At 31.8% G+C, this 18,052-nt stretch overlaps 3 protein-coding genes across 3 annotated transcripts; all 3 read left to right on the forward strand.

The window, feature by feature from the left end:
• Nucleotides 1–703: 703 nt before the first annotated feature.
• LOC123689903 lies at nt 704–4,219 on the forward strand. Its single transcript, XM_045631846.1, has 5 exons — nt 704–1,491; nt 1,731–2,273; nt 2,491–3,036; nt 3,376–3,485; nt 4,005–4,219. Exons 1-5 carry the CDS (start codon nt 717–719, stop codon nt 4,209–4,211), a joined length of 2,181 nt encoding a protein of 726 aa, XP_045487802.1. The 5' UTR covers nt 704–716; the 3' UTR covers nt 4,212–4,219.
• A 2,523-nt stretch (nt 4,220–6,742) lies between these two features.
• On the forward strand, nt 6,743–10,038 carry LOC110999865. Its single transcript, XM_022269121.2, has 5 exons — nt 6,743–6,830; nt 7,590–7,811; nt 8,945–9,150; nt 9,476–9,619; nt 9,828–10,038. The coding sequence occupies exons 1-5, from the start codon at nt 6,749–6,751 to the stop codon at nt 9,912–9,914; spliced, it is 741 nt and encodes a 246-aa protein (XP_022124813.2). The 5' UTR covers nt 6,743–6,748; the 3' UTR covers nt 9,915–10,038.
• Nucleotides 10,039–10,296: 258 nt separating this feature from the next.
• Nucleotides 10,297–17,633, forward strand: LOC110999864. The gene is made up of 5 exons (XM_022269120.2): nt 10,297–10,676; nt 12,638–12,797; nt 14,011–14,216; nt 16,339–16,593; nt 17,196–17,633. Exons 1-5 carry the CDS (start codon nt 10,634–10,636, stop codon nt 17,369–17,371), a joined length of 840 nt encoding a protein of 279 aa, XP_022124812.2. The 5' UTR covers nt 10,297–10,633; the 3' UTR covers nt 17,372–17,633.
• The last annotated feature ends 419 nt before the right edge of the window (nt 17,634–18,052 follow it).

The following is an 18,052-nucleotide window of genomic DNA, read 5'->3' on the forward strand; positions in this document are numbered from 1 at the left end:
GAATAAATGACATAATGAGTAATTCTAATCAAGATGAATTAATGGCAAGTGATTTACATGAAAGTGGTAAGAATGAACATCTGTGTAGGACATGAGTCATTATTATGATTATTTAAAATTTTATATAAACTAACAATTTAAAAATGTACGAGAATATGGTTTAAATTTATTGTGATAAGGTGCGTAAAAAGTACCTTTGTAGTATAGTTCTAGCGTAGAGCGTAAATCTTTATTTATTTATTTATACATATTATATATAAACAATTGCTTAAATACTAGCGTGCTCGGGTGTTTGAATAACTGTTACCGTATGAAGGCAAATTCATCGTCTTACATAACAGCGTTAATGAGAAATCGAATTCCAGTACGTAGCTCAAACAGAGAGGGTCTTGAAGCAAATAAAATGGATTCATCTTTGCAAACAAAAATTAATGTAACGAAAGATGAAAAAGAAAAGATTTTTACTTCTATTGAAGATAAGTTACGAAAGGCTGCAGTACCTCTGGGCGATCAAGGTGAAAAATACGTCAAAATAATTATGCGAGGAATTCGCAATGGCAACAAGAATATCAAATTAAAAGTCAATGATAATTTATTAGATCAAACAAAACCTTTCAGTACGTAAAATATTACCTACTATTAAATTTACACTCTCACCCCAATATTATTACGTTTATAACTTTACAGATATAGGACACGGAAAGTCGCGTGATACTATGTTACATTATATAATCGAAAGAATTGGTAAGTTGTCTCTGGATTCAATTCGTCAAATTGAAACTGACTCTGACTTTGAAGAGAAACTCAAATCGATCGAAGATAACTTGAAAATAGCAGCACAGTCAAAAGGAGAAAAGGGAAAGAAATACATAGACTTAATCCTGCGGGCTTTACGTCGTATTTATAAACAAACTCGTGATGTAGATTATAACAATAAAGTAACGATGTCTGATGAAGTTGATAAAATCGTTGATGATACCTATAAATTACATAATATGATTAAAATTGACGAAGGTAATGATATACTAAGAAACCAAGTAATTCAAGACATAGCAAGTAGTATTACGAATCTCATAATAAAATATCATAAATCTGGGAATGGCACAGTATCATTACAAGAAATCAAAATGAAATTATTTGAGAGTATGAAGCATAAAGATTTCATAAACAACAATAATGATATACGGCCATTAACTGACTTGCTAATTGATGGAATAAATGCAGCAATAACAAATATTAACATGAATAGACGATATGGTAACAGAATTCAACCTAACATAAATAACATATTAGAATTTAAAAGACCTCAAGATAAACCATCACTTTCTCACAAAGAATGCAGGGATATGGTGAACAAAACTTGCTTTAATATAAACTTGATAAAATCCCTAAAATGCTCTAATGCGAATGAAATAATCCACATAACTAAACTTTGCAATGGAAGAGCTGATTGCTCTGATTATTCAGATGAAAAGTATTGCTCGGAACAGGGTAATTATGACCTATTCATATTTTTTTATCTATTATTATGATTATAAGTATTATAACATTATAAAATGCTAGCTTCTAATCATGTAGATATAATTATATTATATATTCATAAACGTTCAAATTTTAAACATAAAGTAGTCGTTATAATTCTGAAATGTATTGTGTTATAGATATATGATATATTATGTTTGGAAAGAAAATTTAGATGATTGTATAATAACGACTACCTATAATTTTAGCTATCAAAAAGCTTCGATTTGCGCATAACATCCTTACTGGCTTAAATAAACCACTGGAAAACGGTTGCTTTACGGGCGCTATGAATCCAAACATACTTTCAAGACAAAATAATTTTTTACAAGATATATTAAATTCCCAATTAGAGTTTATTGAAAAATATAAAACTGAACATCGTATTAAACTTGCAACAAATGGCAATACAAGGAATCGTCTTATAAATGAAATTACTGATGTATTAAGCACTTTAACAATGGCGCTAGATAAATCTTTCTGTTCCAAAAAAAATACTCGAAGATTTAATGAAATACTGGATGAAGAAGATCCTTGGCCAGCTGATAAGTGGCCTCCTACGTCATGTCCCTGCCTTCAAGGACCGTGTCAGAATTGTACTTACCCGTGCAAAAGAATCTGTTGGCACAAGAGTAGTTTACGAAATTGGAACTGCGATTCTGTAAACCAGTCATCTATAGTACCTTTAAGTGTAATTTGCGATGGTAAAATTGACTGCTTTGATGAATCGGACGAAAAAGAATGTTTTTTAGGTACGTATCACTTAAAATTTATAACATACCTTTTTATCAGTTGTTGTCTTGCTTGCAAATTTAAAAAAAAAATTGTCCTTGCTTTCGAGTCCGTATGAGAGCCTCAATTCATTATTTAGTTATATATATTCGGTCCTTCTATTATATCTCGTCTTTTCTATATTACGTTCCATAGAATTATTAAAAATTATATATATATAGATATTTAACGTTATAGATACAGCACATGGTAAATTTGCCGCCCACAAGAATTTTATAGAAGTAACAGATGCTTTAAAATTGAAAGCATCTAAAGATTACAAATCTGAAAGAAATAAAATCTGGGTACTTATCCACGCAGTGTATGATCTAGAAAAGTTAAGCCTTAAACCGAATCCTAACCCAGTGTCACTTAGGGAACATCGAAACGAGTGCTTCAAATTAATTACTATGGTTTATACTGAATTACTAAAGCATACATCTTATGCCTTTGAAGCAGAAGAATTGTACCAATTTCTGTTAAATATAAACCAACAGCTGGGTACGATTATTAAGCAAATAGGCACGGGAAACAAGAAAGTCATATCTGGCGGATGTTTCTGTAGAGACGAAAAATGTGCGGTTTCCTATTGTACTAGAAAATGTGAGAAGTCTTGCGCTGTTGAACTGAAATTCACCAAATATTATTGTCTGGGTAAATTAAATAAATCAATTGACATTGATAACATTTGTGATGGAACACACGACTGTGCATTGGAAGATGATGAACGAGACTGTAAAAAAGGTAATTCTTTGTCAATCTCGGAATTACACTTCTCACTTTTAGTTTATGTTCGATTTTCGTTACAAACATTCTGTGCATTAGGTACGACGACGTAGGATGTAGTTGATATAATATTAATAGGACTTCTTCAGACTGAATATTATTCTAAAATTCATAAGCTGTAATATGTAATAAACAAATAATAAATTATAAATATAAAATATATTTTTAGAAAATGTCATCTTTTCGATGATATTTCGTAGAAATCCCTGGCAGAGGACAAAGGATCTTACTCTGATTCTGTGATATAGGACCAGTCCAAAAACATTTTTTTAAATTAAATACATACTTTATTTACAGAGATGTGTCGAAATCATCATCTAAGGTTGTTACAATTTAAAATTGAAGACGTTGGAGTGAAACAGAAAGGTACTTCGATGGGTGAAGTTCTATCTACTTGGAAAGAAAAGGTAACCAATCAAACAATAATTACAATTATTGTAATATAGGCAAAAGTATAGTTATTAAGGGCCCAGCTAACATTAAATTAAAATTGCTCAATTTCATGCGAAACACTTATTGTGCTAAAACATTTTTTTTTTATCAATACCTATTAATTCCAAAAGCAGTGTTGGCCTAGTGGCTTCAGCGCGTGACTATCATCCCAGAGGTCGTAGGTTTGATCCTCGGCTGTGGACTAATAGATTTTCTTTCTATGTGCGCATTTAGAATTCGCTCGAACGGTGACAGAAAAAATCGTGAGGAAACTGGCACACTTTAGACCCAAAAAGTCGACGGCGTGTGTCATCACTGGCACTGGCTGATCACCTACTTGCGTATTAAATTGAAAAATGATCATGAAACAGATACAGAAATTTGAGACCCAGACCAAAGAAGCTTGTAGCGACGCTGTTTTTTACATGCTACGTGCATGTGTTTTTGCGTTTTCATTATTAATGCTAAAATGCATTAAAATGCCTAATTTTCAGGTCATAAATACCTTAAAGGTAGCTGAAAAATCTGGAAAACCAACGCCTAAGGTGATAAAAGAAATTGTTAAGGGTGCCCTAAGAGATCTCGTAACGACCTACGGTTCAGTGGAGGATTACCGACGGAAGAATAACAATTATGCTCTGGATGAGTTTACTTTAATAGCTCAAAATGTTCTAGATACAGTACGATCTTGTAGCAAATAATGATTGAAGTAAAGAACCATCGTCGAAAGAGTTTTTTAATAATAGGAAATTTAGTCCAAGTTCTCAGCCTATATTCTAACATACCTCACAACTACGCACATATATCTTAACGTCCTATTATATTCTATTTAAATTATTATGTATATTGTAGCTAAAAAATTATAATATTCATTTAACAAAACCTCAAGATTTTACAGGATCCACCTTTTTGTACAATTAAATTGTTGTATAAATATCTACAAATATTTCATGGTAAATATGTAATGAAAACAATTAGAAAAATTTGCGGCCCTTCTATTCTTCTAAAGATCTTGATTGACAAACATAACTCCAACGGGACATCCTTTAATTTTTAAAACAAAAAATGATAACAAACAATTTCATTCATATTTCATTGTAGTACGCGACATCGACAGCATCACTTGGTTACAATTCTTGTTCCCAATGGTAACTTTAAATATTTTTATATGTAAGTAATTATTTTTGAAATATAGAACATATATAAAGGAAAGGCATTGTGAGAGGTGTAACATTTAAGCTTCTGACTGAGTAAATATTTATGTGATTAATCCAACCATTTTAAAAACGTGCAATGATAACGTGTTCTATTAATCTTTGTAAATTTGTTTACGTTGTAAATAAGAAAAGTAATGCAATTCGTTTAAGAGACAGCACTGGAATCTCGAGCTTATAAATAATACATTCGCTATAAATTTTTATCTCAAATTAATTGTGTAAATAAAAAGTATTTAAATCTAATAGGCAAGTAGGTGATCACTCTCTAGTGCCTGACACACGTCGTCGACTTTTTCGTCTAAGACATGTCAGTTTCCTCACGATGTTTTCCTTCAACGTTCGAGCAAATGTTAAATGCGCACATAGAAAGAAAGTCCATTCGTGCAGCCGGGGATCGAACCTACGACCTGAGGATGAGAGTCACATGCTGAAGCCACGAGGCCAACACTGCTCTGCGTAAAAAAAACACTACGATTTTAATTTGTATTATTAAATAAACATCTTTTTGTGACAATTATGATGTCTCAGTTTCGATGTATAAAATTTTTGTAGAGAGTATAGAAATTACTTAATCTTATTCAATTTTAAATTCCTAACTAGGCATTTTCTTAAATTGGCTGAATTCTGGGTTAACGAAGAGCGAAATAGAATCAAAAAGTTTTGAATGGGACCGTGACGATCGATCATTCGACTGTATAGTTGGAATAGAAGTAGATAAAAAGAGAGTGGGACAAGGTGTAATCGTTAACCTCCGAACTATTGTTACATCAGCTAACCCTTTAAATGCATACATAAATAACAAGAATGCAGTCAAAGTATTTTCTGTGGAAGAAAAAATATTTAATAATTCAGTTGATTATCCTATAGAATCAATTGAAGGTAATCAGGTGAAAAGAGAAAGTGTTTGGATTCAAATTGGCGAAGACCATACTAATTCACCCATTCATGATATAGTGCTGATTATTCTCAGCAATAATGTATCTGAGGCTCATAAAATTGCAAAGTTCCCTTTTTCTGATGAACTATTTGAAGCTCCTTTACCCAATAGCGGATGGATTGTTTCTGGTTTTGGATATGCTGACATACAACATATTAAGAATCATAGAATTTTGGAGATAACGATTCTACCTGGTAAGCTTTTAGATTGTGATGAATGGTTTCCACGTGACTGGGGACATTTTATATGTATTGATAACGAGGAAAATCTGCCTGGAGTGCCATCTGGCGGTCCTTTATTTCACATCGATCACGGAAAGACTTTATTCGGTGTCGGATGTTTTTCGTTGAGAAAGGGCAATGAGAGTATTCTTGTATTTACTAATCTAAAATTATATCGATTTGGATTACGAGGATATTTTTTTAATCCTACGGAAGGTCCTAAAAAGGAAGAGGAGACAACGACTATAACAAATAACGAGTAAACTATTACAGAAAGTAATAAACATTAAATGTAAACATTTGTAAACTACTTCATGAAAAAACTAAATACGAAAATGTTGGTTTATTATTATTATCGCTCGATAAAATTTCTTTGAGGTGTGGAGATTGATAAAACTTATCAATTAGACACAAAAATACCAAGAAGAATATCAGGTTGGTAACCTGATATCTTTGAAATGTTTAAAATAAATATTCTGTATAATGTAAGTCCTAACTTCTTAATAGCGATCGAATCCATTTATGGCCATTATGTTACAGAAAGTATTTTTGATACCGAATCTAAAATCAAATCCAAAATTAATTAAATGTATAACTTAGTTATATTATACGATATTAGTTCAATAAAACAAATCCATGCCAAAATTAATCTTCATTTTTGTTAAATTTTATTAATATATAACACGTTGTTTTAACTCTAACTAAATTGACCCTAAAAGGTGGCAAATTAATTACAATTATTTGTCTAACAATTTAAAGTTATCTAGAAGCTTTTCCCTACATTTTTGCTTTCGACGAATTTTTGCTTTCGACGAATTTTGGAGTTAATTACGTTTATCAGTTTTATGCATTATCTTGTACTAATGAGTCAGGTGGCGTACATATACGTACCAAGGACGACGTTCATATCAGTTGGTTTTGATACATCGTTCGAAATGGCTGCAGGTGAGTCTGATAACATTAGAAATACACTGAAAGCAATGGCCTGATTTTATTATCATATAGTATAGTATTGTAATTTTTGTACATACTTTTGATTTACTACGTAATTTATATAGACAAAGCCTAATTATAAATATATTAGCCCCTATTTTAGTGGCTTGCTAACGGACAACGGAAATTGTATCTTCAAAAAATTTAATTGTGTATTTTTTTTTACATTCTTAAGTTCTGCAAGGTTCTGCGGCATGATGTTATTTTTCATGCAAATGATGCAAGTGCATTATTATAAGTAGTATTGTTACGCAAATGCTGTATTAGTTTCTCAAGATTATTATTGTTTCTTGATAGTTAAGTTTCTAGAAGTCTGTATTATCTTTAAAGATAAAATAATTAAAAATCTTGTACGTTTAACGACAAAGAGTAAGCTTGATAGCGTAAGTAAACCCTTTAAACAATAAACCTTTAAGTTTATTTAATACAATACTTATTGTGCCTTATTTTATATCTAAATAAAACATTCTGATTATAACATATATACGTACATATAGCGTGATGAAAAATATGTATTCGGATTAAAAATAAAAAAGATAAGCTTTACAGTATCTAATCTTATCAATAAAAAAATAGCCACGAAAATATTTATCGATATTTCTTGGAAAAACAGATACTTATCCGTTTTGCGAAAATTATTTCATTCGTTGATAAGCGTTTTCGATATTTTAATACATCCTTAACGCAACTTATAACGATATTATTTTATAGACAGATATTACGGGTACGGTCGTGGTCCATATGGGTACCCGGGTCCTGGATCTGGGTATCCCCCTATGGGTTACCCTGGGGGTCCAAATGTTCCTTACTACCCAGTACCTCCTTCCTATTTCTATCCCCCTCACGGAATGCCCCCAAGACATCCAGGAATCGAAGTAGCAGTAGTTGACGATGGCCCAATTATGGCAGGGGAGACCGTTGAATTGCCTTACAGTAAGTTAACTCTGCCTGCAGTCTGGACTTTCGATACCTTAATAAATTATAATCGCCATACGCATACATCTTTTGATACTTTATCAAAAACTAAGGTTACAAGAGTTACATAAGGGAATAGAAACCAGCCGTGTATGGTTGAAACTTAGCTAATATGGATTGCTATCCGTAACGAAAGTCAAGATTTCCAGTGTGTTTCGGATTACCAAGAAAGTCCGCAAATTCCATAAATTTCTCGATGATGATTCGGAGATTTTCTTTGTGATCCTTAATAGAGAGATTGGGTTGGCATTGGCAAACAATCGTGCCGCTTATGCTATATTAGGTTTTTTATTAGAACAACAAAAAATCAGGTCAAGCTTCAAGTAGTACGATTGTTGTGTAATCGAAACAGACAACACCGTTATAATTACAAAAAGTAATTACAATATATCATCAACTAATTTATTTGCGGTTTTACAAGTAATTTATTTGACATAAAAATATTATATTGCTTACAGAATTGTAGATTTCTACTAATTCATTCTTGGGATTCCATTTCAATTCTATTTGGTTTAAGTAACTTAGAATCACTTTTTTTAATAGTGATATCAAAGAAGATGTTTTTAATCGTCTTATTTTACAACGGTGTTGTCTATTAATTTTTAGTAATGTCCGCCAATGTTGGGCCAATTCTCTCTATGGTTCCCATCAACCCTATCAAACACTTTTTTATAGAATCTATTGTTTTATGTATCTTTTGATGCTACCATATAGAGTTTTGGCCATTGCTTTTTGTGTTGTGCAATTATTAATTAATTATTTATTATAGAGGTATGATGTTATTTGAAATATATATTTTGAAATAATTATTCTTTAATAATTTGTTCGTTTTGTTTAAATTAATTATTCAATCTTTTGCCGGAATTAATTTGAAAGTAATGTTAAGAATTCTATTAAAGGGCATGCTAGGTTTTATTTAGGATTTATTGTAATTATGAGTTTTTAATTGTTGTTAATTAATTATTATAATTTTGTGGTAAGTATAAGATTGTGAGTATAAATATTGTTTGAATATTATAATTGAAAACCTGTAAGTACTCTATAACCGACACCTTCCGAATTTAAGGTAACTTTTTAATGAATATTTTCAGGTACATACCGTTGGGTCCCAGCATGTCTGAGCCAGAGAAGTCTGCCCATGGGCGCTCTAAGGGTTGGTGTAGATGCTGATGGCGATGAAATTTTCGCGGGCCGATCTCATCACAGTGGGGACCTTCTGCCAGCTAAGGTGATCCCAGCCAAGAATGTAGCTTACGTATGCTACTGTGGCGAGGAAATCTTGGTTGACCAGTTTGAGGTAAATATAATATTTCTCATAATACAAATATTTAAAGAAAAACACTTTTTAACGGATTATAGTTATGTATTATTGTATTTAAACTTATAATTATTTGTACATAATTTTAAATTTAAACCGACGTTTCGCGTGCTTTACAGCGTGCGTGGTCACGGTGACCAGTTTAAATACAATAATACATAACTATAATCCGTTAAAAAGTGTTTTTCTTTAAATGTGTAAAAGTTATGTTAATAAAAGACAACACTAAATACAAATATTATCTTCTCGCAGCAACACAGACCCACACAAGAATATTATATCACAATCGTAATAATTTTTCCAGGTTCTGGTGCCATCTATGTTCTCCTGGCAATTCGCAACTGGCGGCAACGTCCCACCTGGCGCTGTCGAAGCTGGCGTAACCGCTGATGGTGAGAAACTGTACTTCGGACGTGTGACCCACGATGGATGCACCACACCAGGAAAAGTGAGTCGATATTAACAGGACCAGTATTCTGTGAGAGTTCAGTGCCAGATTATGAAAGTCGCAACTCCGCCAATCACAAAACTTCTATGAACGCGGAGAAATCGAAATCTTGCTAAATTTATGTACGATGTATTAAAAAAAATATCCATGACAAACAATGACCTATCCATGACAAACAGTTTCATGTAAAATCATATTTTTTTTTCAGATCCAAGGTAGTCATGGAGTGTGCTACTATCCTTTCGATGGTGAAGAGCGAAGCTCACCTGAGTACGAATGTCTGGTTCTCATGTAAATTTAAATACAATACAAGGTATTATTACGTATTTATTACCAGCTAAATTGTAGCAATATTCTCTCAGTCATTTTAGATGTAAGTAATATTGTCTTTGTATTAAAATATATTTTACATAAAAAAAGTGTTTTTCATTTAATACATATTGACTGTAAATTGATAAATAACAGCATATAATACACAGGATTCCCCCTAAACCCGGCCGACCGGACGATAATTTATTATTGGTATTTTGAATTACCGCAATGTAAGGCGCAGAAAGGTGGACTAAGATAATAGATAACGCAAGACATTTCTAATCATAAATTAATTACACCCGTTACTTATTACCATATAATTATTAAAATATTTACAGTAATTATTAATGCGATAGATTAAAAAAACAATTATTGACAGTAGAACATTGTCTATGCCTACTGTGAAATATTATAAAATACTTTATAGTAGAAGCAGAGCTACACTAAATTGTTTTATATTTATAAAATAATAGTGTTAATAATTTATGTAGTTGAAATTGTATGATCGTATTCAGAATAGCTATTACCGTCTCCTGATATTTTTTAATAGCAGTAATACCCAATCACCCAACGATAAATAAGAACTCAGGCGCGCATTTCTGTGGAAATTAAAGCATCGTCGATTAAATCTCAGCATTTAAAGGTTGTTATTGCATTGAGTTGCACGTTCGTTCGTTTACTTATCAGTGCAGAGATCAAACGATGTTAAAAATTATAATTTACGGATTTTTGCTTTTAAACATAGGTAAGTATCACGAATTTCAACTTCTACTGAACTCTATTATTTAAAAATAATTTATCGTATACGTAAATGGGGAATAGGATTTTTTACGTAAGCGATACTTACTAAACTACTTACTGAAATTAACGCGGGGAACATCACTTCAGATGTTATTAAATACAAGAAAAAGAAGCCTAACGATTAAATCGTTGTATTTTTTAGACAAAAATTATTACAAATATTGGTGTCTAACTAACTCTGCGCTGTCATTTTTCTAAATGTAAGATTTAATACCTAGTCTTGTTATTCATAATTATTACTTGTCTACGGCATCCCTTACATAATTTATAAGTGTGTCATAATGAATAAAACCAATGAATAAACAAAGGTAGAAAATAAGAACATGAACAGAAGTACATACATGTCTGAAAGGATAATAAATGTATTTATGTAAATAAATAAATAAAATATAAGATGACATTTGCATGCCTATTTATATGTGGCGGATTTTTGTAATTTATGTAACTAATTGTAAGACTATTCTAGCAAATAAACGATTTGATTTGATTTGATATAATAATATTTTTTTACCGTATCATTGAAAAAACTTATATATTAAGTATAATATTATTAAAAACATTATATTTTTGACAAGATTTATTTATTTTTCTGTGGTGCTTGATTATTAGTTTACTCATAGTAACTGTATATATTATCTACAACAAGAACTTTAGTTTAAGTATGTACATAAGTGCTTTATTGAGTAAAACATTTGAATGTAAATAAAGCACACCAACTTTATATTTTACTGAATATTTAAAAAATTCAACAATTGTTTATCGTACTTTACGAGTTTGAGATCAAAACCGGTATATAATTAGGTACATCACACCAGTGTTTATATATATTTGGTTACCAATGCAATCGTAGATGACAGATTCGGTATAGATGGAAATTGTCCCCAAGAAGAATAGGAAAAAAGGCACGCCATTTTTTGCACATGCGCGGTAATGCGATAACTTTTGGCGCCATATGCTTTGGTACGGTTTTAAGTTGAAAGTTTTGCTGAAAGTCATGGTGTTAACGCACCTATAATAACTATGGATTTGGATACCGGGAAAATAGATCTATGATCTTTCTTAGCAAGAGAAAAAATACGTGTAATCGTATACGGCTCAGTGGATAAATAGTTTTATTGTTCTTATATACTTCAGGATATTTGGAATCCGAGGTTTTATAAAAAGTAATTTCTTAGTTTTGTTTATAAATAATAAAATAGTTTCTTAGTTAGTTATGTTTTCAATTAATAATTAAAATCTTGTGTGATATTTGCGAAAGAAAGATATCCAATCAGTTTTGATTAGTATAAGAGTAGTATAAGATTAACTTTATATCTCTTAATCATCAAATGTTATTAGGCTTACCAACCTTAACGCGTTTTGCTTTTTTTTAATTAGATCCATAACATTTGGAAAAACCAATAAATTCATTAAACTATTATTAGGAACTGGTTGAAAAAAGTTTAATAAGAGAATCTATAAATTAACTAAACTAACCTTACAATGTAATAACTAAAATATATTATTAAAAGGAGTCCCTTTAGGCAAGGTTCCAAAAATACTCGCAGCGTTCCTCTTTTGAATAGCTAGACTAATTCTTTGTCCGAGGTAGCTGCCAGCTCTTAGGTCTCTTCGGTTTTCAATTTTATAACTGACAGGCCTCTTCCAGGAATGACAGAAACCACCTGGGTCTAGTGTGGCAGCGGCAGAGTTTAGAGCAGTACTCACATCGCATTACGGGTCGTCTTTTGAGCCGCTTGCCTTTCGGTTTTTTCCACGATGTGACTCGTTTTGTCCATCATCAAGCCTAGCCACTTGTCCCGGCTGTTCCATTTAAATTTTTTAGCCTACTTGACTTTTACTATGACTTTTGTTGTGTCGTTTTTTTTTGCAGTTTGTTGTTTTAAATAAAAAAACTTTTCGCAGTACACACAGTATGGACAGATACCGCTGGGGAATGCAATATGGCAGGCTTCTACATCGAGCTGGGCTGCACACCTGCACCGGCTGTAGATAACACAACAACCTGCCCCGAGTCTTTCATTTGTCCAGACCTACATCCTGACCCAAAATCTTGCTACTACAGGTAACGTAGAGCTAAGAATATATAACAATGTATTCTTAGATATGGCTATATAAAATAAATATGCCCTTGAAGAGTAAGAATATAAGGTAAACGCCTTGATAATGACCTCACAAATCAAAGAAATATCAACGTAGTAATAATGTTTTTGCTAAATCAAACATTGTGCAAAAAGCGTGTGTCCTCTTGAGCAATCATTCGGAAATTCCGTTACCTTCGATTCGTCTCTTATCTTATAAATTACATCGCTTCGTAAGCTGTGAAATTAAAAATTCCATTTTTAAATGTGTCCAGTCAAGGCTAAATAATTAAATTATTAATTATATTTATAATTAATTATATTGAATAAAATAAGTTTATTACGGAACCAAAGATAGACAGGTATAACTTATCACGTCATTAAATTTGAACCTGTAGGCATCCCTACTCGTCGGCATAGAAGACAGAGAGTGCAGGCCGAGAAAAAACTCTCGGTTCCCTTTTAAAAAAGCAAATCATCAAAAAAATGCGTGTTTGTATTTAATACAGTCGGGCGATAAGTTTAGTTTTGCTAGATGTAGAACTTGATGTGAACTTGTTTAGAATTTAAGGATCATACTATAATCCTATATTAATGTACAATTTACCGTAGTTATGTGAATGGTTCTGATCGGTTAATATACATAATTCCTTGGCATATTAAATTAAATTTATTTTAAAATATCGTATCTGTATTTAAACACTTTGACCTGACACTGTTTGAAGTACTTCGGAGTAATTTTATTTTTCATTATCCTATAACGCAAGCAGTTATCGCACGATTTATACTTTTTTGGCTTTATGGTATGTAGGTCAAGATTAAATTTGATTTATTGATTTTATTTTATCAAGATCATGTCCAATTTTGTTAGTTATCCATATAAACTATAATTATTAATAAACTAAACTATAAATATACTTAACCGAGCATAACCTAAAGATTTCCGCATTTTTTAAATAGATTTTTTTTAAGTAGATAATCATCCCTCTGTCTGACTGATCAGTTTTAAAGTTTAATACTGCATTTTTTGTAGGTCAGTCCTTCAAAGAACATTTAAATTGTCTTTGCAAGCCCTTCCACGGTTTAATCTTCACCATACAAGTAAAGCACATAGAAAATCGTTGGCCAGTATTAAACGAACGAGATTCGTAAACCTTAGTTCTCATTACCTACCGGTAATATTGATTTCATTTTCAGAGGTAAAGCCTACAAAGACCGTACCACGATACCTCAAAGGCTGATCAACAATCCATGCTCCCAGGCCTGTAGTTGTAATGTTGGTAACGAGCCGCGGTTCGATTGCGCGGCCGTTGACTGCGTTGAAGTTTTCGACACGGACGTACAACAGCAATGTATATCTACTTATCAGCTAGACTCGTGTTGCAGTACCGGAAGCGTTTGTGGTGAGCAATTGTCTTTATTTGTCCCTCCTTGGCTTAGTTGGTCTATTATAGGTTACATTTATTTCTATATATTTAACTGTACAATATTACTATTATTAATTTATTAATTAGCTATAAGCAGCTCTAACATTAATCAGTACATAATTAATAATAGTAATATTGTACAGTTAAATATATAGAAATAAATGTAACTGTAATAAGTATAATGTCACTGTAGCTATGAGAACGATTTACACATAGGTGGCCCATTATATTTTCAAATGCGCAGTTTATTGAAGGTTACAAATGACTCAAGGGCCGCTGCTTAGCATGAAGCTTATTTGCATGTTATCATTGAATCGACAAACCGATTTTCCCGAAGGATAGCGGTTCTGTAGAAGAATCTGTAGGCAGCTGTTGGAACATAGTGATCTTTCGTACTTGGATATAATACATTTTACTATTTCACATATTTACACCTTTTATTAAAACTTATATTTTAATACTGATTACATGAATTTTCGAATTAAAACGTTCTATACTAATATGAATCAATACAGTAATTATTGTATTTACCATATGTTGTTAGATGACGTAAACCTTTTGTTTTTTTATTTCTATGAATATACTTGCTGTACTGGAAGCTAATTATGTATTAGGTATTATATATCACAATAAACTATAAAATGTTTGCTTTGCGAATAATAAGTAGTGGACCGGAAACACTTTAATGTGCTATTGTTTTGAAAAAGGAATTTCCTGTTAAAGCTTACTTGCTTGTATTTACAAAATTAGTAGTCGACTGAAATAAGATTATAAATCAAAAGAATGTATAATAGTGGTTAAGTTACTCCTACAATGACTAGTAGCAGGAAAAAGTATTTGCGAAGAAATGCGACTTAGGTTCCTTCAAGAAAAGTGCGTACCAATTCTTAAAAGGCCGGCAACGCACTCGCGAGCCCTCTGGCATTGAGAGTGTCCATGGACGGCGGTATCACTTAACAACAGGTGAGCCTCTGGCCCGCTTGCGTTTTGTAACATAAAAAATAAAAACGCCGAGTACAAAAATACACTAAGTTAAAGAGAATATTAGATTAAAGCAAATTAAATTATGTAATTATAATCTTCTACCAACGAATATTAATTAATAAGGGATAAAGAGGAAAGTAAAACAAATAGTTTTACTATTTGAACACTTACGCCCGAACCAAATAATTAATCCACAATCTCAGATCTGAATCCCAATAACCAAACTCTACGAAGACTATCCATTTTTGGCGACAGTTAGAATGCAATCTCTTCGCTCTTTACACACTCATATTTGATAATCAATATAAACCAAAAAAAGTAAATAAAACCGTACAAATAATATTAAAATTGTCTAAGTTTAAAACACATCAAATAGCTTTTTAATTATTTTAAAAACTGCTGCAAGTTAAAATCTTAAGATAGGATATTGGCACAGATGAAATGACATTGTCATACAAAATTCTATCCACATACACCGATCCGACCTACCACGGATAGCTTATATCGACAGATGGCTATTACAATCCGTCAGTTGGTTATTGGCACACTTTTACATGTATTTGGATAAATCTCAGATACGCAAAAATTGAGATAAGTTATTAGGGCGGTAATAGCCTTGCACAAAGTCGCTAATACAATATAAAACTTCACTGATTGTGATATTTTGAATTAACAATCAATGTGAATCGCAAGTTAGGCGGTAGTGGGGCAGTCGAAATATATTTTGTCCAGCGAGCTTACCGCGTAATTTAATACCGATTCCAATTTAAATTAGATATCATGCAACTGTGTGCTGAGATATTGTGACCTAATCGATTGTGAGGAAGTTACATGTATCAGGGTTAGCGCTGCACCTTAAGAACTTAAGTTCTCACGTATTTTACACATATATGTCCTTTCTATAAATCTATCTGATTGTCCGCCTTGTACCATGTGTTTGAGAGCAAAGTTCCATTTGTGTTCTCAGTCAGCGCCACGGAAATCGGATATTTTTCGTCGTATGATAGCGCTAGTCCATTGAAGATACGCGGCTAGCATTAAGGTTGTTAAGATCTTTTATATATTCCTTAGATGAATTCATTTAAGGTAACTTATAAAAGTAATTATTTTCAAGGCAAAGATGAGATAGCGAAACTTAAAACCTGTGAAGTAGATGGCCAAACATATCTAGAAGGCCAAGTCTTCGAGCCAAAGAACACGAGGAAAAGTTGTATATGCACACCGCAATGGAACGGCTCTACTGATAATCCAGACTACTGCAGAGAAATCAACTGTGGCCTTGAGATCCACTACCAAGACATGATATTTGACAATTGCGCGCCAGTTTTCGCTGGCAATATGAAGGGTTGTCCCATCGCTTTTCAATGTCGTAAGTATTATTTATCCTTGTACATCTATTTAAGAAAATATAACATAAATTTTACACATCAATCATATCAAATTTATTAACTCTTACATAATTCATTTGCCTTACCATCATCAACATTAAAATATGCAGACGATTAAAACGACGATATTTTGCGATTTAAAATGTAAATTTGTTAATACAATAAGAAAAAAACATATTTTTAATGTAAATGTCCGACACGTATTTCACGTATGTAACTATGATACTATTGTTGGTAAGAAACGTAGACTACAGATTATTTAAATGATAAGAGATTTATCATTAACATTACTAGGTAATTAAAATTTAAAATTTAAGAGTAGTGGTCGCCCAGTGACCTAGTGAATCTCATTTGAGGTCGTGTGTTTGAATCACGATTCTTCTATGTCCGCAACTAACACTTTAACATAAACATCGTGACATCCACATATTACTAACTACTATATACTAACATTTAGTGGTGTTCCCTATTGACTAACCATCTAAACTTACTTGTTAAAAAGAAACATTAAGTACTCTAGAAATGAAAAAACAATTGAATGTAATATTGACACGGGAAGTAATTAATTTTCATTATCTTTCAGCCTCATTACAGTCCAAGGTGGTCCGAGGTTTAAATCTTCGCAGCATCAGCGAACAGTGTACGTTCGGCAACGTGACGTTATCCGTCGGAGACGAAGTTACCGTTGACGAGAAGTGCACCACTTGCGCCTGCGATGTACCACCTTTTGTCTCTTGTTCTAGGAAACCCAGCTGTTAATGACCAATTCTTTTATATAAAGTCTATTATGTATAGTGGTCCTATGCATTTGATGAGACTCCAAGTGCTTCAGAATTTTCTAGGGTGGATAGAAAGTCTAACGCCTGTTTTCTGCCTAATACACAAACTGAACAATCAAATAGATCTCTCTTTCAATGTGACTTCTAAATCATAATTAACGTTCGTAATATTCTTTATAGTTTGTAATATAGTTAGTAAGTAAATTTACGATTCTGAAATAAAAATTATTTATATTTTATAATGATTTCTCATTCGTTTAATTAAAACATAAAAAATCTTAATTCTTACACCTCTCTCTATTATATCACTTTCTTATTAGATAAACTCAATTACATTACATTTTATATTAAGCTTAGAACTAATTAAATAATGACGTATTTACATAATGTATACAGCCTTATATTTGGACCTTTGTAGATTAAACTAATGTTGTTACAATCTTTACAATATTTTTTTTTATTAAAACTTAAAATATCTATAATAGGATACACGTTTACTAATAAATGCTCTTGGTATAATTTATTTAATTTAAAATAAAAAATGTATTCTTATAACCTATTCTTCATAAAAATATTATTTTATCTACTTATTAAAATAACGCAGTTAAAAGTAATTAAAGAAAATTTCTATCGTTATAATATAATAATTATTAGGAATTAT

The sequence above is a fragment of the Pieris rapae genome, chromosome 17 (assembly GCF_905147795.1).
Source record: "Pieris rapae chromosome 17, ilPieRapa1.1, whole genome shotgun sequence".
In the NCBI taxonomy this organism is placed as follows: domain Eukaryota; kingdom Metazoa; phylum Arthropoda; class Insecta; order Lepidoptera; family Pieridae; genus Pieris; species Pieris rapae.